Below are 24,770 nucleotides of genomic sequence, written 5' to 3' on the forward strand. Positions count from 1 at the left end.
CGATGACCCTTCGATGACCCGCACATCCAATGTATAGGACTACCTACCCTCATATGGTATGGATAGTACTATCGCTCAAGGAAAGTCTTTAGAATAGGAAAGACCCTTCGAACTCAGGGTAGGTCGCTCTTAAGTGCTTGCTCACAATAATTCAAACCAAATGCTTTTCGCACCCCGTTTTTCTAACGTTGTCTTTTTAGACATTTTCAAAACAAAAGTGTTTTTTCTAAATGCACACTACTCTTTCAAACAAATTAAACATTTTAAACATAAGTGAGCCGAGCAACTAAGAGCCCGTAGATAACTACGGATGAAAAGGATGCTTACACCTTCCCTTTTCATAACCTACCCCCCGAACTCAATCTCTTTTCAAAAAAGGTCTTTCCTGTTCTTTTATACCTTTCCTAATTGGATAAAATAAAAGTCGGTGGCGACTCTTGCTCACCGCAACATTGTTGCTTATAAAAATAAAAAGTCAGTTCACCGTATTACAGTTGCTGACGGAAGTGGTCAACCAGATCAGAAAATACAATCCTAATGGCGCCAAGAAAAAGACTGTACTTGTACATGGACCTTTCTGGCTGCTGCAATTGTGGCTAACTGCCAATTTTTTCGGAAGAAATGAAACCTTTTAAGAACAGGAGGAAAGCTTGCTCTCCTCTTCAGGTTTATAGCATGTGGGAAAGCCTTCTCCCACAAATTCCCCTCGACAGGGGGCTCCCTAATCCATATCTCTTTCCCCGTGACAAAGCCTTATTCATTTGAAGGATGGAGTTTTTCAATATTGATGAGCTTAGCCTTAGGTTCATAGATAGCCCGTTTAAAAACATAGATGAGAAGATCAACCGCTTAAAATCTCAAGAGGTCATATGTTATCCTGTTAAATCAAATTGAGCTTAGATATTTTGTGGAGAGAAGACTTACCACTTCAATTTACCATTGAGAAGGAAGCTTGGCCACTTTAGTCTTAACATTTCAATGGAGAAGACGTAAACGATCATATATTTTGTCTTGTATTATCATGGTTGTATGACAACCACCATTTCCTTGTATAAAGGGGTTCGTGAGCTTCCCCTACTAAAAAATCTCAAGATCAATTCTTGGGGAGAAGAGTAGGTCCTTTTGATTTGACCGAACCTCTATAATTCTCGGTGTTCCTCTTCTTCCCTTAAACTCTTTAAATTCCGCATTTTAATTAAATATTCATTTTTCGCTGCTTAGATATAGAAATGTTTTTCAAACTCTGATTTTAATCTCGAAAAGTTTTAAAACCATATTTTTCCAAACCACACAATTCTCCTCCCTCTTGTGTGTGAAGAATCAAGTCCAACACCTTAAACAATTGATGTAGCTTAAACAACTAACTATAAATCAAAATATAAAAAAGAGAAAGAATTTTGAAAAATTTACCAAATCAAATGGATGAGAAAGAGAAACGTGAATAGACGAGATGCTTAAAAGGATGATAAATAGCTCCAATGGTAGTAGCTTGAATGGATGTGAGAGCTCAAATGGTATTGTTAGAGTATTTTTGGAAAATGAAGGAGAAGAAGAAGAAAGAGGGAAGAGTCTGACGTGAGTATATGAAACAAAAGTGTCTGGAGGTGCATCTTTGGACCACCCACTAATTTTTGAATTAATGGTATTTACGGAGATGCATATTCAAACTCACCTTTTATACCTACAAAGATACATCTTTGGATTAAATTTTGACATAATAAATTGCCTATTCAATTTGCTTTGAGAAATGACTAGAAAAAAGCAGGGGTGACAAAACGTGTCCGATCCGTTTGACATGCCAGTTTTGCCTGTACCCTATAATGTGTCCGCCTCCACCCCGTCTCATTTTTTTTAGGATTTTGCAGGCGCGTAGATTAACATTTATATTTTTTAATTTTCAGATCCACATCCTCATTTATGTTCGCCTTATCTTGTCTCATTCTTTTAAGATTTGATGAAGTGGTCTTAATAGGATGGACATGCCCTTTTGTCAAAAAAAAAAAAAAAAATTCAATTCAAAATGATGGGATAAATAACGTTTGTGGAATGAAAACTTCAAATAAGCAATGCATCCTCCAACTTCGTTTAGGTCCTCGCCGCGAAATGCTGGACCTTCCCAAATATCTCTCTCCCCACCGTCTCCTCAAACTCCTCGAATCCCAAAAAACCCACACCTCCGCCCTCCATCTCTTCCACGCCGCCACACGTCTCCCAAACTACACCCACTCCGCCGACGTCTTCCTCCACATCCTCCATCGCATATCCCCCGACCCCACCCTCCTCCATTCCCACGCCCCCCACATCGTCCACACCATCCAAAAAACTCAAAACTTCAACTGCCCTGAAGACATCCCTCTCACTCTGTTAAAAGCCTATGCTAAAACCTCAATGCCAGATCAAGCGCTGAAACTCTTTCAAAACATGGGTCGGGTTTTCGGGTGTAAACCTGGTGTTCGTTCGTTCAATACACTGCTGAATGCTTTTGCTGAGTCTCATCAATGGGACCGGGTGGAGAAATTCTTTGCTTATTTTGAAACTGCGGGGGTTTCTCCTAATGTGCAGACTTATAATGTCTTGATGAAGGTTCTGTGTAAGAAGCGTGAGTTTCAGAAGGCGAGGAAGTTGGTAACGTGGATGTGGAGTGTGGGTTTGAAGCCTGATAGGTTTACTTACGGAACTTTGATTGGGGTGTTTGTGAAAAGTCGCGATTTGAATACTGCATTGGAAGTGTTTGATGAAATGTCTGAACGAGGCGTTGAGCCGGATGTTACTTGTTTTAATATTATTATTGATGGGTTTTTTAAAATGGGTGATTTTTCGAAGGGGAAGGAGATGTGGGAGAGGTTGTTGAGGGTGGAAAATGTTTTTCCGAATGTTGTTAGTTATAATATTATGATTAGTGGGTTGTGTAGGTGTGGGAGGTTTAAGGAGAGTTTGGAGATATGGGAGAGGATGAAGATGAATGATTGGAAGCATGATGTTTTTACTTATAGTGCTTTGATTCATGGGTTGTGTGAGGCTGGGGATTTGGATGGAGCTAAAAGGGTTTATAAGGAGATGGTTTTGAGAGGGGTTAAAGCTGATGTTGTTACTTGTAATGCAATGCTTAATGGGTTGTGTAAAGCTGGGAAGGTTGAAGAGGGTTTTGTACTGTGGGAGGAGATGGGGAAATGTGGTTCGCGTAATGTTGTAAGCTATAATGTGTTTCTTAAAGGGTTGTTTGATAATGGGAAGGTGGATGAAGCAATGAATCTGTGGGGGGGTTTGTGTGAGGTGGATTGTTGTGTAGAGTCAGCTACTTATGGAATATTGGTTCATGGTTTGTGTAAGAATGGGTATGTGAATAAGGCTTCGCGGGTGTTGGAAGAGGCTGAAAATCGAGGCGGTGATGTGGATGCCTTTGCGTACTCATCAATGATAAGTGGTTTGTGCAGAGAGGGAAGATTAGATGAAGCGGCAGGAGTTTTGAATTTGACACATAAGCGTGGATGTAGATTGAACTCTCATGTCTACAATGCACTCATTGATGGGTTTATGAAACATTACAAAGTTGATAGTGCTATTCAAGTCTTTAGGGAAATGAGCACCAAAGGTTGCTCACCTAATGTTGTGTCTTATAATATTCTTATAAATGGATTTTGTAGAGCAGAAAGATTTCCCGAGGCATACCATTGTGTTGAGGAAATGTTGGAGAAAGGGTGGAAGCCAGATGTTATCACATACAGCATGTTGATAGATGGTCTTTGTCAGGGAAAGATGAATGAGAATGACACGGCACTTAGGCTGTGTTATCAGTTTCTTGCAAAGGGCTTTAAGCCTGATATTACAATGCATAACATTGTCATCCATAGACTTTGTTCTTCTGGTAAAGTGAAGTATGCTTTGCAGCTATATTGGATGATGAGAAAGAGAAGCTGTGTTAATCTTGTTACACATAATACCATTATGGAGGGTTTTTACAAAGTTGGGGACTGTGAAAAGGCATCAAATATTTGGGCTCAAATCTCAGGAGATGGGCTAAAACCTGACATCATCTCTTATAATATTACTCTTAATGGACTCTGCACTTGTGGTAGAGTAACAGATGCAATTAGGTATCTAAATGAAGCTTTGGCTCATGGTGTTATGCCAACTGTTATTACATGGAACATACTAGTTAGAGCTGTGATATTTTTTGGTGAATCAACTTGACTTAAAATAACTTGGTTTGGTTCCCACTTTTTCCTCATGCCTGTTGAGTTCATCAATTACAGGCATATTCGATCGATATACAAGCATTTTGTTGGCTTCCCCCCTGAAATAGGATAAATGATATGTTTAGGTTTGAACCTAAGCTGCATTTGTTGGTATGGGTAAATGGGTGCAATACAGGTTGAAACCTGCCCTAAGGAAGTGCCTGCAGTTTGCAGTTGTCTGAACAGAAAGAGTCGTTGTGTTTTTGTTGTGGGAAATTTTTTAATCTGCCTCAAGCCATACATCAGTTGGTCGTTTTCTTTAAGGCATTTGGAGTTTCACGCAGCAATTACTACTATTTTCCTGTGTTTGGTACACTAATTTTTTAAGCTACACAGAAGGAATGACCTTGTATAGTTATTAGTTTCTCAGGGTACTTATTTACATGATGGAAGATGCAAAGGTAAATTTAGCTGGGAAAGGTACATTTCTAAAACTTGAGAAAAATATTTTTCTATATTGACATAGGTTATAAAAATTTAATCAGCATCACATGATAACCGAGTTACTCGGATTTTGGTGATTTTAGTAATATCACCAAATATTTTCTGTTGATGCCAAAGCAATTCTGCATGATAATATCAGGCCCAAGTTGTAAAACTATACTTGGGTTTATTATGTCATGCAATATCAATTAATAAGCGGTTTTCACCAAAGTTAAATTTAGCTTCTAAAGGTACATTTCTAAAGCTTGAGAAAATATGTTTTTTTCTGTATTGACATATTTATAAAGAATTCAATAAGCATTACATGATAACCCAGTTACTTGGATTTTGGTGATTTTAGCGATATCACCAAATATCTTCGGTTGTCAATGCCAAAGCAAATCTGCATGATAATATCAGGCCCATGTTGTAAAACTATACTAGGGTTTATTATATCATGCAATATCAATTAATAAGCGGTTTTTACCACAGAAACTTGCAGCAAATAACACTAAAAATTGAACTCATTTATTTTCCTCTTCATTGTTGATCTTTCTTGTGGTTTTAGTTTCTACTGACATGTTTTGTTCATAGGTGAACTGAGAAATCAAAGCCACGAGAATTGCTCCAAAAACTGCCACTTTTCTCCAATCAGATGATGGCGAGGCAATAGAATAAACTACTGTAAAGGTCAGCAGGCCAATGAAGAATAGGTAAACATTTTTCCTGATTCGGCTTCCAGCCTTTTCTCTGATTACATCTTTAATTTTTTCTGCTTCCTCTTTGGCTTTTACTTTATCAACAACAGGTACTTTCTTTCTGAGGTTCTTAAAGAATAGCCCTTCATTTCTTCCGTTTTCCATTTGAACTTCAAACTCCTCTAACTCGTTTTCACACTCTTGAATTTCTTGTCTGTTAATTTCTGCAGATTCTTCTAATTCTAGCATCTGGCTCTCCATGTTTGCAATTATCTGTTAAATACAAGTAAATATAAGAGTTCATTATTGATGTAACATTTTACATGGCTAGCTCAAAAGTGAAGGCATACTCTGGCACCAGCTTCATCTAATCCTTTGAGGGCATCTTCTCCAATCTTTTCAAACTCGGCGTTAACCTTTTCACCAAATTGGGTTAAGTATGCTGATCTCTCATCTAGATAATCCGTGAGACGGATTTTTCGAGCTTGAAGCATGGCCATTTGGACTAGTAGTTCTTGTTTTTTTGTATCTCCTGGTTGAGGAGCTTGAGAATCAGACTCATTGAATTTGCAGAGGCACAAAGTAGAACTTCTTTTGTTGTAGATATTACACTTGATGTTATTAAGTCTAAAGGAAGGATTTATGGATTTGAGAGCAATCATCATCTTCTCATAACAGTGGAAGTAGGTATCTTCAAGGGTTCAAAGAAAAAACAAATATATTGAACTGAGGGAGAAAGAGAATGCAGCAAGACCAAATTTAAGTGTTATTAACAGCAAGTATTTTGGACCTCCCATTATGTTATCCATTGTATCAAAGATGGGGACATTTTTGTCTTTTGCTGGAAAGAATCCACTCCCTTTTAGTTTAGATAACTAGTAGTTTGCCCGTGCGATGCACGGGTAAGTTTGTATAATTTGCTCTTAATTTTATTAATCATATTTTTAATATAAAAAAATATCAATTGTAAGAAAATAAGTAAAACATAGATTGAAATGGGAAAAGCGTGCGAGTAAGATGAAAAGAATATTACCGAAGTTTTATTATGATATAATGTGATTTTTTTAATAAAATGAAAACAAAATATAAGAGAAAATGAAGAGGAAGATATGACCTTAAAATAGTCTCAACCTAACATTTAAAAGTTTAATTCTTATGCTAGCATGAAGAAATATATAGGAGAGGTGGGATAGTAGTGGAACATTAAAAAAAAATTACATGATTATTGATTAATTATATATAGTACATATTAGTCTGTGATAAATAATTATATTTTTTAATAATAATGTAATCACCGAAAAATAAAAACTAAATGGTAAAATAAATTATTGAAAAATAATAATAGAAAAAACATTAGTTAACTTCAGGGACTAATCCTTTGATCCGATATTGTAGTAGATGATTAAATTTTCTCAAAAATTTTAACATTGATGTGTGGTTAGAATGAAATAAAAGAATGAGCTTATCCGAAGAATAGTGATAACTTATAAAAAAAATGAAGGAGTTTATCATGGATTAGGGGAGATGAAAATATTACTCTAATTATTTATTTATTATTATAATGAATGGATTGAATGCCAATTATTTAGGCACTAAGAAAGACCATTTATGAAGCAGTGACCAATTCACCGTTACTAAAAAATAATAATACTCCTTTAAATAAAATATTGATGGCTTGGTATAACTTCACATGAGATATAACTTTTCCAAAAACTAGTAACTAACCCGTGCGTGTGCACGGGTTCTGGTATGTGACGCGCATTTGTTTCAGATATACATTTTTTATTAGAAAAATATCTGATACCCGTTAAAAAATAATAATTGAATGTATAGAAATATGTCTAGTACCCGTGAAAAAATAATAATTGAATGTATAGAAAAGTGTCTGGTATCCGTGAAAAAATAATAATTAAATGTATAGAAAAATGTCTGGTACCCGTAAAAAAAATAATAATTGAATGCATAGAAAAATGTTTGGTACCTTAAAAAATAATAATTAAATGTATAAAAAAATGTCTGGTACCCGTAAAAAAAATAATAATTGAATGCATAGAAAAATGTCTGGTACCTTAAAAAATAATAATTAAATGTATACAAAAATGTCTAGTACCCGTAAAAACATTTAGATCAAGATATTTTCTCTTTTCATATAATGTCATGCCTTAGAATTTATAAACTAAAATCAAGATATTTTCTATTTATTATCAAAATGGTTTTATATGAATAATATATAGTTCAACATGAATAAGATATGAATGTTCTCCTGTTAAAATTATTTATTTTATTTTTTAATACATTAAGCATAAAAGAACAACAACATAATCCAAATATTCCAATTGTAAGCCAAAGCCATTTAAATTTATACATTATTTTAAGTATGTTTACTTTTATTTTCTTTAATTTCACCTTAGTTTAATAATAACCGTAATACAAAATAATATTAATATTATACCATAAATCTAAAATTTAATATCAATTATTATATTTTATTGATTTTTTAGTACATGAAATAGAATAAATTTTAAAGATAGTTGTTTTTAGAAAGTAGAATAATTGTAATTTTTTTAAAATAGATTGAAAAAAAATAACATTGATCCATTACAAAACATTTTTCTAATAGTTGTTTTTAGAAATATTGTTTCTATGAAGAAGACAAAACATCTCACAATTGGTGCTTAGTTTAGTGTGAGAAAGGAGGTTGAAGAGACAAATGATGGTTTTTAAAAGAAGTGGTGTGTATGGAAAGAAGGAAATACACATTTGCAAGCAAAGTAGACATTATAGCCTGTCGCAACAGAGCTGATGGGATATCAAAATATATTGTGAAAATCGAAAAAGTGGCAAAGAGAAAAGAAAGCTGAAAGAAAGTAGAATAAGAAGAAATAAAATAGAATAAGAAATCTGTTCAAAAAGGTGTAATTTAAAAAATTGGTAATTCAAGAACAATAAATTTTCTTATATGATATATTAAAGTTAAACAATAGAATAAATATTAAAAAAATAAGTTTTAAAAGATAAAATCTGAGTTAGATTTATATAAGTTTTATTTTTTCTATATATATTTTTTTATTTTTTTAGGTGTATAAGTAAATGTTTCTATATTAATAAAAAAATTAAATTATATCTAAAGTTAAAAATAATTTAAATTTATTAAAATATTTTATTATTTAAATATACTTATATAAGATTTCATATAATATTTCGTTTTAACCGGCCAAAAAATGCAAGGAGACAATATATTCAAACTTATTTATTGTTACTTTATTGCAAAGAGCAAAGATAGTAAAGCTAAGGGAAAAGCTAACATGTGCCCCAAGGGCACAAGTTAATGAGATATTTATAGAAATTTTTTTTTGGAACTTGTGCATTTAATGTATCGAAACTTTAAATATGACTTTATTGCATTTAATTATATTTAACTTTTTCTAATTATAGTATCCTTAACATGTGCCCTTAGGGCACATGTTAGCATGACCCTAAAGCTAATAATAATAATTAAATGCTATTGCAGTACTTTTTTTACAGGAACACGAACAGTAGAAGTGGTAATATAAATTTAATATTTTGAAATATATTAAAGGAATATATCAATGAGGAAATTATATGCCAAAACACAAGTTGGATAGTGTTAGAACATCAAGCTCGAAACATTTCCATTCTGCATCTCATTCCACCCATCAACCCATTTCATTGGCCAGTAGAAAAAATCTGCTCTATTCTCTCATGTGAAGTAGGAAGAGTTTTCAATATGAAAATAAAATATTTGTCCTGCAAAAACAACATTACATAAATAAATGAAAAAAAAACAGAAACATTATTCGAGTCTGCAACTCACATTTTTTCTATCAAACCCTACTAACACAAGCATAAAGCAGAATCAGAAAAATGAACACATAGCAACAACTCACCTTCCTTTAATTTCAAATATGAATTTTTTTGTTCCATCTCATTGTAGTTTAGATCTGCAAAAATTAAGACAAAAAATATTAATGAAATACAAAAAGAATTGTTCAAAAAAGTAATAAATATAATGGTTGAATCTTTAAAGCAAGAACACAAAACAGAAAACATAACTTAAAAATCATAAAAGTGAATGAAAAAATAGAGATTGAAAAGAGAATGAAAGATTTGAAGAAAGCATTTTTTGAAAACATAATTCAAATACATAGTAATAACTCACCTTCCTTCTATCAAATCCTATTAACACAAACACAAATTAGAAAGATGAACACAGAACCTGAAAAACAAAAAAATAGGAAAGTTAAAAACCAAATCGATCTTGTTAGATATCATAGATCTAAAAAAACATCACCGATAGTTGTCACAGATCTAAAAAAAATCAATGATTTAACCGATCTAAAGCAGAAATTGAAGACAGAGGAAGGTGGAAGATGAAGATGGGTTAGAGAAATAAGAAAGATGGGAGACTTAGATAGGAAAGAGAGTTGTTTGAGATTTGAGGTAGTGAAATGAAAAGACTTGTTGAGTAGAGGAAACAATATATTTGTGTTTTCAAGAAAGAGAGAAACTGGAAAAGTTTTGGGTTTGTTCAAAAAAGCAGAGAAAGTGAAACACACGTAGCATAGGAAAAGGAAGTAGTAAAGGAGAGCAAATAAGACAGCCACGTGGCTCACTAAGAAAGCAAAGAGGCAAATTGGTATTTTCCAGAGCATTGAACTTTCTTATATTGTAGATAACTACAATATGAAAGACATAGTAATATGATAGTTATTGCTATAATATTATTGTTAAATAAACCTAATAATATGAGTTTTGGATGATTAATAAGGTTAGTAGATTATATAAGAATTAAAAAATTAAAAAATATTATATAAAAATTAAAAAATGTTTTTATTTTATGTTATTAAAGTATTAAAATAAAATGTTGGTAAAGTTTAAACTGTCATATCAGTTAATCTATAGTTCTATTTTAAAATTATTATTTTTATAATATTTTTGCTACTTCAATTCTTAAATATATATTTTTTGTTATTTTGTTAGATGAATGTTATATATTTTTCATATATTTTTAATAATTATTAATATAGTTTCAATTTATAAAATTATATATATATATTTATATAAATATATAAATAAAATTTAATATTAATATTATCATTATTAAGTGAATATTATATTGAGTATCATATCTGTAATGAAATTATTTTAAAAAAAATAAATTTCGTACAAATGAATGTAATAATATCATTAATAATATCTTAGAAATGAGAATATATTAGGATTAAAAATATATGTATTTATGTAAAAAAAAAAATGTCATAGACTTCCAGAGCAGCCATGATATCTTGTACTCCTGATTCAAGTGAAAAAATAGTTATATTTATGTTATTCAATACAAAAATGAGAAAGAAAAGTAGAATAACGAACTAACAAAAAAATCATTAAAAAAAGAGTTTTCAATTATTCAAATATATGGCTATAGACATGTACTAACCTAAATGAATATTAGACTTTCCATACAACAATAATGTAATACAATTTTATTATCATGTTCTTCTGATTTACATGGATAAAAGGCATATTCACCTCGACTAATAAAATACTATAAAAATAGTTAGCATATGAGACTAACAAAAGTTATATCAATGTAAACGAAAGTTTAAATATTTGAAATAAAATAACTCGAGTTTCTATTATGTCACAAAACAAATAGCAAGACACATATGTAAATTGAAATAATAATTTTATAAAATAGGAAGAGCACTACCAATGATTTGTCTGCAAAATACAATGATAAATCAATATGACATATATATACACATACATGTGAATATGAATAGAACAATAATAAATAACGAAAATAATAACCAATTAAATTATTAATTAAAATTTATATCAATATGATAAGTGAATGAATTACCATAATTAAATAACAGAAGTTACAGAACATAAAAAGATGTAACTCCAATATTTATTTAATATATTAATACATTTATTTCATTAACTACATTTATTTTTGTCATAATTAAATAATAAGAGTAATATAATAACAAAACAAAATATATAGTTATAATTTTTATAATAGTGGTAGCTGGATATTGTATTATTATTATTATTATTATTATTATTAGCTAAATATTATATTATTATTATTATATTATTATAAATATTATAATAATAATAATAATAATTATTTATCTTAATATAGAGTTTGTATAATTAGAGTTTGTGTTTATAATTAGAATTTTTATTAATAATTATTAATGTAAAATTAATTTAAAAAAAAGTAAAATTAAGATTAATATTAGAGTGACATGTGTGAAAGGTTACCAAGAATTGTTATCATGATTACACATGGTTAGGGTTGCCATCATGACAACCTTACATTTATAAATAAGATATTAATTGGAGGAATCCAACCTACCCTTCATTGGACAGGGTTGCCAAGTATTTCTCTCTAATGTTTCTACTTGTAAATAAAAGATATAAATTCACACATTTTTAAAGTAGGGATACTCATTCCACATTATTATTATATAGACACTAATTGGACACTACTCTACCATCGGCAAAATGTTATTGCATGTGTTGTTTAGTTATGGATGCTAGTTACTAATAGTTTTTAAAATTTAATTAATTTCTTCTTCTTTTTAAATAGCAAATAGCAAAACTTCGCATCATGTGCATAGAGTGGCGTTTAAAATTATTATATTTTGTTGAGGTTTATTTGAAAACGAAGTGCCCAATATCAAGTATATCATTGGAGTGGACGATATATTCAACAAAAGAGGCAGAAACTTGGCCGAGTCAATTTCTAGAGAGGATGAAAGAGTTCACCAAATTAAGCGAGCTTGAAAGAGAATCAAATCAGAAAAATTCGTAAGCGGAACCAATAGTAGATTTATGCGGTGATGGATCTTTTGATGCATTTTAAATTGTAATTGATACACTTTTTTTAGAATGTATTATCGCCAAGGATGTAATCTTGATACAATTTAATACATAAGTAATATATAACTCTAGCAATGATGGTGTAATTCTTGATTAAAATTTTTATGATTTATATTGTATGTGCTTCTATACTATGTTTATGGTTTAGGTAAGTTTTCAGATATACATATTTGAATAAACTTCACATATTTTAAAAAAACCAATCAAATATGTTTTTCGGATATTCATCTTCGAAGTCACCCTTTTAGTAAAAAAGTTGGGGTTTAATCGGAGATACATATCCGAAAAGTAACCTGGTGACGTGATAAGACTCTTGAGATTAAAAAATGACCTAATACTTGTATAAATAAGGTGTCTTTCAATCCATTTTTGCTACACAAAACACCAAAACCAGATAATGAATGCATAAACCTTGCATTTGTGTATTTCAATGGAGAGAAGCCGCCACTTTCATTTAGGATCACCGAGGAAACATCCATCGCATATCTGATATCCAAACTGAATAATCTCCCGCGCTTTTCAAAAAACCGAGAGTTGTCAAGCTCGAGTATCGTTCACCCTTATTTGATAGCGAAGGGAAGATACATTTTACCAACTTTGAACTGAAGACAGATGAAGATTTAAGATTACATGGAGTGTTTTTCACTGTTATGAATCAAAGAGCCCGATTGAAGTAGATGCAATGATTCAAAAATCCGTCGAGGATATAATCATTATGTTGCAACTCCCCGTTCATAACAATATGTAATGTTGAATTTATTTTAATGATTATCTATATAATGTTAAGTGTTTAATTTAATGTAAGTTGGTGTTGTTGTTGGTTTGGTTTTCATTTTGGTCATACTTTCTAATTTTATGTTTGTTATTTTAGTTTGAGGCATTTTCGAATATACATCTTCGAAATAGACCTTCGCAGATGCAACTCCGAATTTAATTTAGATAAAATTAAGAAATTGTTTGGATGTATCTATGAAAATAGACGACATATTTAACATTTCGCCAGGGGCCTAATAGAAGGTAAGGGGTGCGAAAAGGAATTCCCTTTTCTAATAGTGAGATTTATTTATCCAATGATTTGTGTATAACACAACTGCAAGGCCTATCTCATTTGTGTATTACAAAACTAGTCTAAATCATAACTAAGAACATTAAGCTAAGAATCTTCCAAAAAATCAACGATAATAGTCATTTAATTTGCTATGAACTCAAAATAACATCTATATACAAGTAAATGTATAAGAAAATCATCCAAATATCAGGGCAATAAGAACTAATCAAATAAAAAACTAAATTCTTGAACTAATAGAACTACGCTTTATCTCAGGGAGCATTTCCAGCCACCTTCTTATACTTGTACCTCTTTGCAATCCATAGATAAACAAGGAAGTTGAGAAAGCTAAGAGCAGACAAAAGCCAGTAAAAATAATCAAGATGACCTCTATTCAGATTATCTGGTATCCAACCAATCTTACCATGTCTTGTGGTAACTTTTGTTACAATAGTAACAAGCAAAGTACTAATGTAGTTTCCCAATGCATTAGTTGTGAGTGAAAGAGCAACACCTAAGCTTCTCATAGCATCAGGTGCTTGACCATAAAAGAACTCCAGCTGACCAATGTTGGTAAAGACTTCTGCACATCCAACTAGAAAATATTGCGGTACTTGCCAGAAAATCGACATAGGGATAGTCTTGAGATCGTAGTAGTTGTTGTTCTTGATCACGTTGAGGCGAGCGACCTCTAGAATTCCGGCGATGATCATTGAGAAAATTGAAATGATAAGACCGATTCCCATTCGTTGGAGCTGTGTGAAGCCTTGCTCGTGGCCGGTGAACTTTCTGGCAAACGGGACGATGACGCGGTCGTAAACCGGAGCCCAGAAGATGACACTTAGGGTGTCGAAAAGGGAGAGGGAAGCTGATGGGATTTCGAAGTGAGGGCCGATGTGTTGGTCCATTGTGTTTCCTTGTAAAACAAACATGGTGTTCATTTGACTGTAGACAGTTGCAAAGGCTATTAAAGTTGCCCAAACTGGGAGTAAACAGATTATGGATTTGAGTTCCTCGACTTGTGTTACGGTACAAAGCCTCCACGGATTTGTCAAACGTTTCGCGCGGTCTGATTGGGTCTCTATCGCTGCCTTATCCAAACACCTGCACGGATTTAACACTTTTTTAATCAGAGAACTATGATATCAATCAAACTTTCGAGTAAAAGTATCAATAAGAGATGTTTAACCATGAGGCGAGTTTGACAGTTTATTTCTAATGGCCTAATGCACATTTTATCTTTGTATCTGTTCTGGGCTGCCCACAAGACCCAATAAAGGAAGGGCCCAAACTGCCATTTTGAGGCCATCTAGCCACCCACCATATATATAGGTAAATCATCACACGGCGAAAAAGGTATGATTTTCAAGAAACTCATTCTACCCCTTTTCATGATTCGATAACTGACTTGCGCGTGCGTTAGAGTGCTAACTTTATAGATCTCCCTCCTACACTGGCGCATTGGATACCACACCACCGTGCAAAGAAACCACCTCATGAATTCATCACCAATTATGGTTCCCAAACGAAACAGTATCCAATATAAGTTCTCAGTTTATTATCATAAGCAATAACACAATCACTAAAAATACTTTTTGTTGACTAATAATATCTTTATCCTACACTTACATTAGAAGTAGGATAACATATGCAATTTTATTTTCGTTGTGGATGTTAATTGTAGAAGGGCATATATGATGTAGATGTGCCTAAAATAACTCACCTTAAGTTGTTTGTATGATCAAGTTTTCGGCTTCCTTTGATGACAGATTCGACATCGATAGTCTCATGAAGAAGAGACTTATCATCTGGAACTTGAAGCCTTAGTTTCCTAGAGGCCGCAACTAACACTTGGCAAATCCTCGTAAGAGGGCTTCCTCCTGGTATTTGAAGTCTATAGAGATAGCTACCAGCAAAGAAAAATATAAGTGCGAGGACCATGGCAACCGCAGGAACTCCGAAACCCCATCCCCAACCCACGTTCATCTGTATCCAAACTAATACCGATGAAGCGATGAGTGCGCCAATATTAATTGAGAAATAAAACCAGTTGAAGAAAGAGCTCTTCTTTTTTCTCTCGTTCTCATCAGTTTCGTCAAATTGGTCTGCACCGAAAGATGAAACACATGGTTTGATACCGCCAGTTCCAAGAGCTATCAAGTATAGCCCTATGTACATTGCCGCAGTTTGCACTGATGTTGGATGGCAACCGTTAGAATCACACGACGGCTTAAGTCCCGGGGCAGACGCAGATAATGTTAGAAGTATCATTCCCTGCAGAGAAAATCCGCATTTATTTATTCCTCGTAAAAGGCTCGGAAATGCAGATGTACAACAAAAAGTTGAAATTAAAATTGCGCGATTAGCAATGAAACTATGTTTTGGTTTGTTCTTGACTTACAGTGACATAGACAACAGAGAAACTAGCAATTGTCCAATATCTTCCCAAGTACGAATCGGCTAAAAAGGCTCCGAGCAATGGCGTGATGTAGCATGTACCTGACCAAGTTGTGACACTTTTAGCAGCGGCCGCGTTTCCCTGATTGAAACGCTCTCCAAGATAGTTCACCAAATTCGTACTCATTCCATAGTATGCCAATCTTTCACAACATTCATTTCCTGTTACAAGTTTTTTCAACATTCAGCATCTTAAAATCTTCAAATTACCATCCACAAGCACATATAAAACAATAACAATATCAAATAGCGGCTATAGAGTAGCGGTATTTGCAAAAATTGCTATTGTTCTGCAATACGCTGATACTACTATAGCTCTATAGCATAGCCGATCTTTGAACTAACCGCTATTTTCCTTGATATGCGATTGACCACTGATATACAAACATTCATATACATTATGCAAATTCACACAACAATATTTCTATTTCCGCGAAACAAAAAAAACAAAAAATAATAATCATGTACTGTACCAAGAATGAACCAGCAAGCTTTCCAATTTCCAGTCTTGTTTTTGATGGCAGGTTTTCTTTTGATATTAATGGTTCCATCTTGTGTATAAATGTCACCATCTTCCGCCATAGTATCAATGCAGATCGCTTATTCGCCAATTCAGTTTCTCTTTATTACCTTCCAAGACTCAATTACCTCAATTACCTACAAGTATCAACTACCATCAGTATGTTGAAAATTGAGATATGTTAAATTCAAAATTGTTTTTTATCTTTGTTGCTGAATGCACTTAATGGTATATATCATAGCAAATATTTTTAGGCACGTAAAATACAAGCCAACATTGAGATAAGTCGATAACAACCCTTAACAGAAACAATAAATGTCCTTATATTGGTAATTCACACTCCACGTTATCATCATAGTAATAAAAAGACTAAACAACAAAGAGAGTAATCCAGAAATTGCACTAGAGAACTTTTTTAAAACCCTAATACAGAAATTATTTACGTACAAAACAAAAACCCTAATTCTAATTCATAATTCAATAAAATGAATTTAATTCAAGAAAGTAACCAAACAAAAAATCATACATGGAAGAGAGAAAAAAAGAATCTGGGAACAGTGTATGTAAGTGGAGATAATATCATATAGTTTTATCTTCTGCAATTTATGGAGAGAGTTAGAGACATTGTATTATAGTCTTTCAAGTTTTAATTAAGGTTTTACCTTTTTTTGTTATTACAATATATAACAAATTAAGGTTTACCTTTTGTGTTTTTGACCAATGAGATTTTATTTTATTTTTGGAACATTTCTTTGGGAAAATAAAATATATGAGAGATGTGAATTTCGCAAAATCAAGTTTTTATTTAAACATTTTGATTAATTGAATGTGTAAAAACGAGCTGAACACTTTCTATATTTTCATGAACAACTTAATTGATAGTGAAAGTTCATGAAGGGTGAAGTAAGTGTGACAGTTGAACCCAAGTATATTTTATCCCGCTATCCTAGATTAATTTGACATCCTCACATATTTTCATAATATCCATATCATGCTTGTCAAAATTTTATCAAATAGTCCGAAGTAAAAATTCCAGTAGAACAAATAATTTTTTTTGATAAAAAACCAAAAAATTCGATAGTGTATATAAAAAATCCGGTACATTTGATAGTTCAAAAAACCGGTGTGTGAAGTTATATACTAGTTTTTAAAAATAACAATGAAAAATCCGATACTTTTAAAAGTACCAATTTTTTTAAAATAACCTTCACTTACCAAATTTTTAGTGGATCTGTAAAAAAATCCGATTGTCTAAATTGAAAGGTTGAGATTTTGCTGAGAGTTTTGTATGGCTGTGATTGCACCCGCCGTTTTGTATGGTCCATAATATATACAAAGTTGTATAAATAGGGGTATGTGTTGTTAAGAAAAACATCTTAAGATGCCTCGGTTTTTGTTTAAGGCAGAAGTGTACTTCAACGGGGTGAAACCTCCTGTAGAGTTTCGGCTCCAAGAGGACGCCACATCCCAATTTACCCCGGCGAATAATAATAAAACCAGAGTACAAAATTTAATTTAAAACAATTCATCTCAAACCAGGATGTCACATTTCTTCATAACACAAACATTTACTCGCAATTATTAACGGATACATAACACAATTAAGTCAGATGAACCGATCAAAACAACATAGTCTTCAAAGCATCTTTTATTATGCAGCGGAAAATATTCATAAATCAATTTAAAACTAACCAACAACGTAGTTCAATATTTGTCAACATCATTATTCATAAATACTTTAACAATCAAATTAAATCCAACAAAGAAAACAAATAGCGTTCATCCCCCTAATGATACGTATCAGAGCAACGACGCCGACTCGAACTAACGGAAGGTAACATCCTTCACTCCTACTCACCTTCACGTTACCAACATAAGGGTAACATTCAAACAGAAGAGGTGAGATATCATAATAATATAAGAAGCATATGATAACAAGTATATGAAGAATAAAGTCATACACATTTCACCAACTTCACAAAATCATCATCATCATCCATCAACGAGTAATACACACGTATTCAACATCAAACAATTCATCATCACATCATTAGTTATAAAATGCAATGGGACCGACACCGACTATAATGCATGTGGTACCAACAGGGCATAAGTCCCCTTCGCAATGCCAATAAATATAGGCAATAACAAGGCTTAAAGCCTTCAATAATTCGTCAATCCAGACCATCAACAGAGCATAAGCCCTCAACAATGTAATGTATGCGACACCGACATGCAACAATAGAATAATGCAACCACAAGGCATAAGCTTTCAACAAATGCCAACCTAGGCCATCACCTCATTGTCATTGGAAAGCCACAAAAAACACTCATAAACAACAGTTAGCAAACAAGATAAAAAAATCTTTCTCAAATAATCATCCATTGCAATGCATGAACATAGAAAATTCAAGTATTCAGTTTTCATCAAAACTCTGCTTAAAGGCCATTCAAACGATTCCAGTAAATTCTGGAAAATTCCCTAAAATTCTTGATAAATCACTATTGTTTAAGATCCAATTCAGTTTTTCAAAAAATAAAACTTTATATACTAGAGCTCGCTAAGCGAGGATCTCAGTTCACTAAGCGAACCTGCGATTATGCAGAAAAATTCTGTTACGGCCATCTACTGCCTCAACTCCTTTTTCCATCTGCATCCTAAGATTATCAACATGAACCCAAAATCCCATTCCTACATACCATTCATCATACCCAACCTTATAGAGTTAGAACCTCACCCTTATTTTGGATTGGTGATTCTTCACTCCTTTAATGAATTCTTTGCCCTAGCCTCTTTATACCTCTTCTCCTATTTCACGTTCTCTCACTTCTCTATTTCCTAATTCTCTTTTTCTCTCTTATTTTTAGTTAACCCCTTACTAACTTCTCTTTCACTAATGGGCTTAACAACACACCCCCCCACTAATTCTTATGCTAACACAACATAAGCCCAACTAACTATTTACTCAATTATTCTGTTATTATTATTATTATTATTATTATTATTATTATTATTATTATTATTATTATTATTATTATTATTATTATTATTATTATTATTATTATTATTATTATTATTATTATTATTATTCAACCTTATAATAAAATAGCATAAACAGTAATGTCTAGCCACACCCTCATGTTTCTACACTTTTAGGCATACACCCCTCCAACAACACAATTCCACAAATAAATCATGATTCTATCAAATAATTCACAAAAAATTAATTAAATAAAATAAACGGGCGTTACAAATCTCCCCCGCTTAAAAGATTTTGGTCCTAAAAAATTTACCTGATGCAAACATCTCGGGATACGACTCTCACATCTTACTTTATAATTCCCACGTCGCATTCTCTCCAGCAGCTCCCCCCCAAACGACCTTTACTACAACAATTTCCTTGCCCCTCAGCTTCTTTACCTCACGATCCTCGATCCGTATAATTAGCGTCTCAACTGTAAGGTTATCTCTCACTTGCACGTCGTCCATCGGAATCACATGAGAAGGATCTGAAATATACTTTCGGAGTTGTGAAACATGAAACACATCATGCAAATTCTAAAGATTAGGTGGCAAATCTACTCTATACGCAACAACACCTACTTTTTCATAAATATGATATGGACTAATAAACCGAGGCGTCAGCTTCCTCGACTTCAAGGCACGACCCACACCTGTCACCGAAGTGACTCTAAAAAACACATGGTATCCTGCTTAAAATTCAAGATCTTTCCTCTTCTTATCATGGTAACTCTTTGTCTGATATGGGAAGACTTCATCTTCTCCTGGATTATTTTCACCTTTTCGGTAGTCTATCGAACAATTTCAGGTCCAAGAACTACACTCTCACCAGATTCATACCAACACAACAGAGTCCTACACCTTCGAGCGTAAAAAGCTTCAAAAGGAGCAATTCCAATACTAGAATGGAAAATGTTATTATAAGTGAATTCTATCACTGGAAGGTAAGTATCCGATGAACTTCCCTGCTCAAGAACACAAGCTCTCAACAAGTCCTCTAATGACTGAATAGTCCTCTCCGTCTGACCATCCTTCTGCGGGTGATATGCCGAAATCAATCTCAGCTTAAAACTCAATGCATCTTGCAAACTTTCATAAAACTCAGAAGTAAACCTCGGATCTCTATCCGATATAATACTTGACGCAACACCACGAAGTTTCACAATCACACAGATATAAATCTCTGCCAACTTCAATACACCAAAACTGATATTAATCGGAATAAAATGAGCTGGTTGCATCAATTCTGCAGGTCTTTGATGTTCGACCTTCTACTTTTGACAAGTGAAACACGTGTACCTAAAATGTGCTACATCACATTTCAACACAGGCCACCAGAATAATTTCTTCAAATCTTGATACATTTTAGTAGTTCCAGGATGAATACTCAAACTGCTTCGGTGTCATTCTTCAAGGATCATCTTTTTCATCTCGTCATCATCTGGAATACAGATTCTACCGCGAAACCTCAGCACATCTTGTACATCCATTTTAAAATTACCATCTTCTTATTGATTACCATCTTCTGAAGGTGGAGAAAAACACAAGAAAGGGGGGGGGGGTTGAATTGTGTTCTTTATAAATTAAAATACCCTTTCTCCAAATTCTTTTCTTTCTCTTAGTATCTCATCTTCCGGATATGCTTTAATGTTGCGTAATGCTTGAAATGGAGTTGCATAAACAATGAGATATTCAATTTAACTTCTTTATATCATCAAAACTTTTGACTTGTCTCAGTACAGTTCTAAGGATATTCTGCGTGAATGTTCTGAGTTAAATGAATTGTGCAGAAAGTAAAAGACACGTTTATTTTTATCCTGGCTCACCTTCTGAATAAGGCTACATCCAGTCCACCCTCCTCAGGTGATTTTCCTCTCAACAGAGGACTTAATCCACTATAATCAAACTTGATTACACCTGCACGATCATCCGTCGTGACTAACAACCTGCACAGCCAACTGTTGTGACTAACCTTGCACAAGCTACCCGCGAGTGACTAACCCCTATATGACTGAACCGTTCAGTGATATCAATGAGATATAATGTTCATCAACCTAGTAACCCTGCACAAGCCAACTGCTCGTGACTAACTGCAATGGTCTGTTCAGTGATCTGATCCACAGATATAACATCCATTGACTCCTGGACTTCTGACCTTCACTTGGTCTCCAAGAGAATTTCCACAATGACCACCATCATTGTTTTCTCAAGCTTCTGACCTTTACTTGGTCGCTCAAGGCCTCATCACCAAATTAAATTGGTTTTAATACAATGCTTCTTAATAAGCAAATATTGTAGTTACAAACAACATGACAAGTAATCACTTTTAAGTGAATAATCGTAGGGGTATTCTTGTCTGCATCTTCTGATGAGATCCTTGCTTGGTATGAGTAGGCAGAGTAATAACGTTAGCTTCAGTTGTTGAGAGCTTATTCAAGTTGATCTTCATCTTTAATTCTTTTTTGAAGGCAAATTGTGAACATAGTATCTATTCATAGTTGCTTTTTATTTTGATCTACTATTCTTCTGTTCGAGTAGATTAAGAACAACAGTTCTTATTCAATGTCACTTCTTGTTTTGATCTTCTATTCTTCTCTTCAAGTAGATTAAAAACAACTGTTTTGATCTACTATTCTTCTCTTCAAGTAGATTAAGACAGCTGTTTGATAGTTTCTACAAAAATAGTGTTTTCGATTGCTTCTGTTTAAGCTTTTAATCACTTTAGTGATTTTTCAGTTTTGAGCATTACATGTTCTTGAACCCACCCTTTCCATGATAAATCTTTCTTCTATTTGTACCCCTTTAGATTGTATCCGTTATCTTGATCTTTGGAGAGCACATTAAATACTTGTGTGTTTCTTTTTACTTTTGTTTTCTCCAACAAGATGCATGTGGGTTGTTTTCTTCAATCAACCTCAGGAGTTGTTTCATTGAAGTGTTGTAGTTGTTTGGCTAATGATTATGTTTTTAACGGATTTTTCCTTTGACTCTGAAAGCTTTTGGTCTTTTATTCGTTTCGTAGACTGAAGTTGTATCTTCTTTCAAGATTCTCATGTGACTTTGTTGTTTGTTGCTTTTATCTGTCTTCTGCGTGCACCTTTAGAACTTCTGATGATCTTTTACTGAAAACTCATGTATCTGATATTATTTTCTGATACTGTCATTGTGAATGTTGTATAAGGCTTTCAACATAATATCTGCACACTCAAAGAAATCATTAGTAATAAAATTGTTACTCACAAAATATATGCTTGTTATCATCAAAACCAGATTCTGAACATAGATTCTCAATCTTGTTCTAACAAAGTCATTGGTGCGTAAGAAATGGAACTCTTTCACTGTCAAGGTAGAAAAGATTTTGTTCTAAAGGAATAATTTAAACTATTAAGAGGCAGGCTTCGGTGGTGGAATGTGAATGTGTTCGGGTGGGTGGACTTACAAATTGAGGAGGATGTTGAAGCGCTGAATAATCTGGAAAATAATTTGTTCTAGCCCAATGCGAGCGTATTAGAGGAAGAGATTGCTGCCAGGAGAAGGTATCAAGAGTCATTTTGGAGAAATGTTCATGTTAAAGAAAGTATTTTAAAGCTAAAGTCAAGACATAGGTGGGTGAAAGAGGGAGACAACAACACCAAATTTTTCCATGCGACGATGAAGGCAACACAAAGAAGGAATTCAATTGTTGCATTTACCTGGGAAGAAGTTAAGGAGGCGGTATCTGCGGGGGATGGAGACAAGAGTCTAGAACCCGACGGGTTCAATATGGATTTTATGAAGACTTGCTGGGACATTGTTGGGGATGATATTGTGGCATTCATTCAAGACTTCTAGAAAGGAGGTAAGTTATCGAAATCTGTAATCGCTTCTTTTTTAGCTCTGATTCCAAAGTGTGAAGATCCTCAAAATCTAGATGAGTAAAGACCTACATGCCGGATTGATGGATCACTTAAAATTATAACAAAAGTACTAGCTTCTAGATTGAGGAAGTTCATGGGATTATTGATATCAAGCAATCAGACCGTGTTTATACTAGGAAGACAAATTCTTGATGGTGTGCTCGTCACAAACACAAATTTAGATTATGCAAAGAGGTACAAGAGGACGTGTACGGTCTTCAAAGTAAATTTTGCTCAAGTATATGATTGTGTGGATTGAAGCTACTTGAGATTCATGTTAAAAAGTATGGGGTTTGGCTCTAGATGGTTGAAGTGGATGGAAGCCACGATATTCACGAGTTTCATGTCAATATTGGTGAATGGCAATCCCACATAAGAGTTTCAGATCTCGCGAGGGTTAAGATAGAGAGATCCACTATCCCCTTTTTTATTCATAATTGTTGGAGAAGGGTTGGAAGGTATGGTGAGGCAGGAAGAGTTATGTGGGCTGTATAATGGTTTTAAATAGTCAAACACAAGGGAGTACAATCTATTGCAATTTGCAAATGATATGATACTTTTTGGGGATGGATCTTGGTCTAATTTGTGGATATTGAAGGCATTTCTAAGGGGATTTGAAATGATTTCTGGGCTAAGAATAAACCTGAGCAAAAGCAAACTTTATGGCCTAGGCAACCCCTCTCTCATCCTATCAGCTAGCTCACTGTTTTTGGGATGCAAAGTTGATAAAATTCCCTTTAAGTTCTTAGGCTTTATTCTGGAAGCCGGTGATAAATTCCTTGAAAGCCAAATTATCCTCATGGAAAGGGAGATTGTTATCCATTGGTGGAAGAGTTACTTTGTTAAACATCGTCCCCTCTAATATGCCTAGCTATCAATTATCATTCTATAAAGCTCCACTCAATGTGGCTAAGGAAATAATAGAAATTCAAAGGAATTTTCTTATGGCATGGATAGGTGGAAAAGAAAGGTATAGCGTGGGTTAGTTAGGAAGTCATATGTAAGCCTAAACCAGAAGGGGGATTAGGAGTCAAAGGTTTTGGAAGCTTTAATAAAGCTTTAATGTCTAAATGAATTAAAATATCCAGCGTCAACCTTAGGGATTCGAATAAAAGGCTTAACATCCTCCCATGGGCATGGGAGCGCCTACACAGGTGTGTTAGGTGGGTCAGAAGGAGGCCACCTTGTTAGATTCAGTATAAGGAAATAGAGTTGCACCTTAGCTACAAGCAATTGCTTTTAGCGCAGTGGTAGGCACTTGATCCAAGTTTACGTATTGTAAGAACAAGATTTGGTTCTATAATATATCTCCGAGTTTTGATAATATCAATGAAGTATTTATGAAAGAACTATTTTATGTTATGATGTTTGTTTCTTTGCAAGATTATGTTTATCAGAATTCTCGGATCAAACACACACTACAAGATGTGCTTCTGTATCTGATCACAGTTGAAAAATTCTAAGGATATATGATATTGCTATTGCAATGATCCTATGGATTCTCTTCTGAGAAGTGATTCTGATTCCGAATCCAGCAAAGATTCTGATCGAGTGATCCT

General features: G+C 33.5%; 3 protein-coding genes and 1 long non-coding RNA gene across 5 annotated transcripts; 1 reads left to right on the forward strand and 3 right to left on the reverse strand.

Annotated features, from left to right (window-relative positions):
- Positions 1–2,040: 2,040 nt before the first annotated feature.
- On the forward strand, positions 2,041–6,021 carry LOC131609357 (pentatricopeptide repeat-containing protein At3g09060). Of its 2 annotated transcripts, none has more exons than XM_058881038.1 (3): positions 2,041–4,655; positions 5,253–5,371; positions 5,587–6,021. In XM_058881038.1, exon 1 carries the CDS (start codon positions 2,047–2,049, stop codon positions 4,189–4,191), a length of 2,145 nt encoding a protein of 714 aa, XP_058737021.1. In that variant the 5' UTR covers positions 2,041–2,046; the 3' UTR covers positions 4,192–4,655; positions 5,253–5,371; positions 5,587–6,021. The 2 variants fall into 2 exon arrangements, with proteins under 2 accessions (XP_058737021.1, XP_058737022.1); XM_058881039.1 differs by having other exon boundaries at positions 2,041–4,636.
- Positions 5,086–6,120, reverse strand: LOC131609358 (uncharacterized). Its single transcript, XM_058881040.1, has 2 exons — positions 5,707–6,120; positions 5,086–5,629 (listed from the first exon to the last, which is right to left on the reverse strand). The coding sequence occupies exons 1-2, from the start codon at positions 6,019–6,021 to the stop codon at positions 5,183–5,185; spliced, it is 762 nt and encodes a 253-aa protein (XP_058737023.1). The 5' UTR covers positions 6,022–6,120; the 3' UTR covers positions 5,086–5,182.
- Positions 6,121–8,837: 2,717 nt separating this feature from the next.
- LOC131611910 (uncharacterized) lies at positions 8,838–9,927 on the reverse strand. The gene is made up of 3 exons (XR_009287231.1): positions 9,537–9,927; positions 9,265–9,318; positions 8,838–9,124 (listed from the first exon to the last, which is right to left on the reverse strand). It is a non-coding gene; the product is annotated as an uncharacterized LOC131611910 (long non-coding RNA).
- A 3,398-nt stretch (positions 9,928–13,325) lies between these two features.
- Positions 13,326–16,493, reverse strand: LOC131611911 (protein NRT1/ PTR FAMILY 8.1-like). The gene is made up of 4 exons (XM_058883740.1): positions 16,247–16,493; positions 15,718–15,935; positions 15,040–15,590; positions 13,326–14,420 (listed from the first exon to the last, which is right to left on the reverse strand). The coding sequence occupies exons 1-4, from the start codon at positions 16,353–16,355 to the stop codon at positions 13,589–13,591; spliced, it is 1,710 nt and encodes a 569-aa protein (XP_058739723.1). The 5' UTR covers positions 16,356–16,493; the 3' UTR covers positions 13,326–13,588.
- Positions 16,494–24,770: the final 8,277 nt, after the last annotated feature.

The sequence above is a fragment of the Vicia villosa genome, linkage group LG6 (genome assembly GCF_029867415.1).
Source record: "Vicia villosa cultivar HV-30 ecotype Madison, WI linkage group LG6, Vvil1.0, whole genome shotgun sequence".
In the NCBI taxonomy this organism is placed as follows: domain Eukaryota; kingdom Viridiplantae; phylum Streptophyta; class Magnoliopsida; order Fabales; family Fabaceae; genus Vicia; species Vicia villosa.

Bases quoted from the DNA above. Each gene is read 5' to 3' on its own strand.
- LOC131609358 (XM_058881040.1), bottom strand. From the start codon at position 6,021: ATGATGATTGCTCTCAAATCCATAAATCCTTCCTTTAGACTTAATAAC. The intron at 5,630-5,706 runs GTATGCCTTCAC...TGTATTTAACAG, and splicing joins TAGATGAAGCTGGTGCCAGA to ATAATTGCAAACATGGAGAG.
- LOC131611911 (XM_058883740.1), bottom strand. From the start codon at position 16,355: ATGGCGGAAGATGGTGACATTTATACACAAGATGGAACCATTAATATC. The intron at 15,936-16,246 runs GTACAGTACATG...AACTTGTAACAG, and splicing joins AGCTTGCTGGTTCATTCTTG to GAAATGAATGTTGTGAAAGA. The intron at 15,591-15,717 runs GTAAGTCAAGAA...TTTTCTCTGCAG, and splicing joins TCTCTGTTGTCTATGTCACT to GGAATGATACTTCTAACATT.
- LOC131609357 (XM_058881038.1), top strand. From the start codon at position 2,047: ATGAAAACTTCAAATAAGCAATGCATCCTCCAACTTCGTTTAGGTCCT.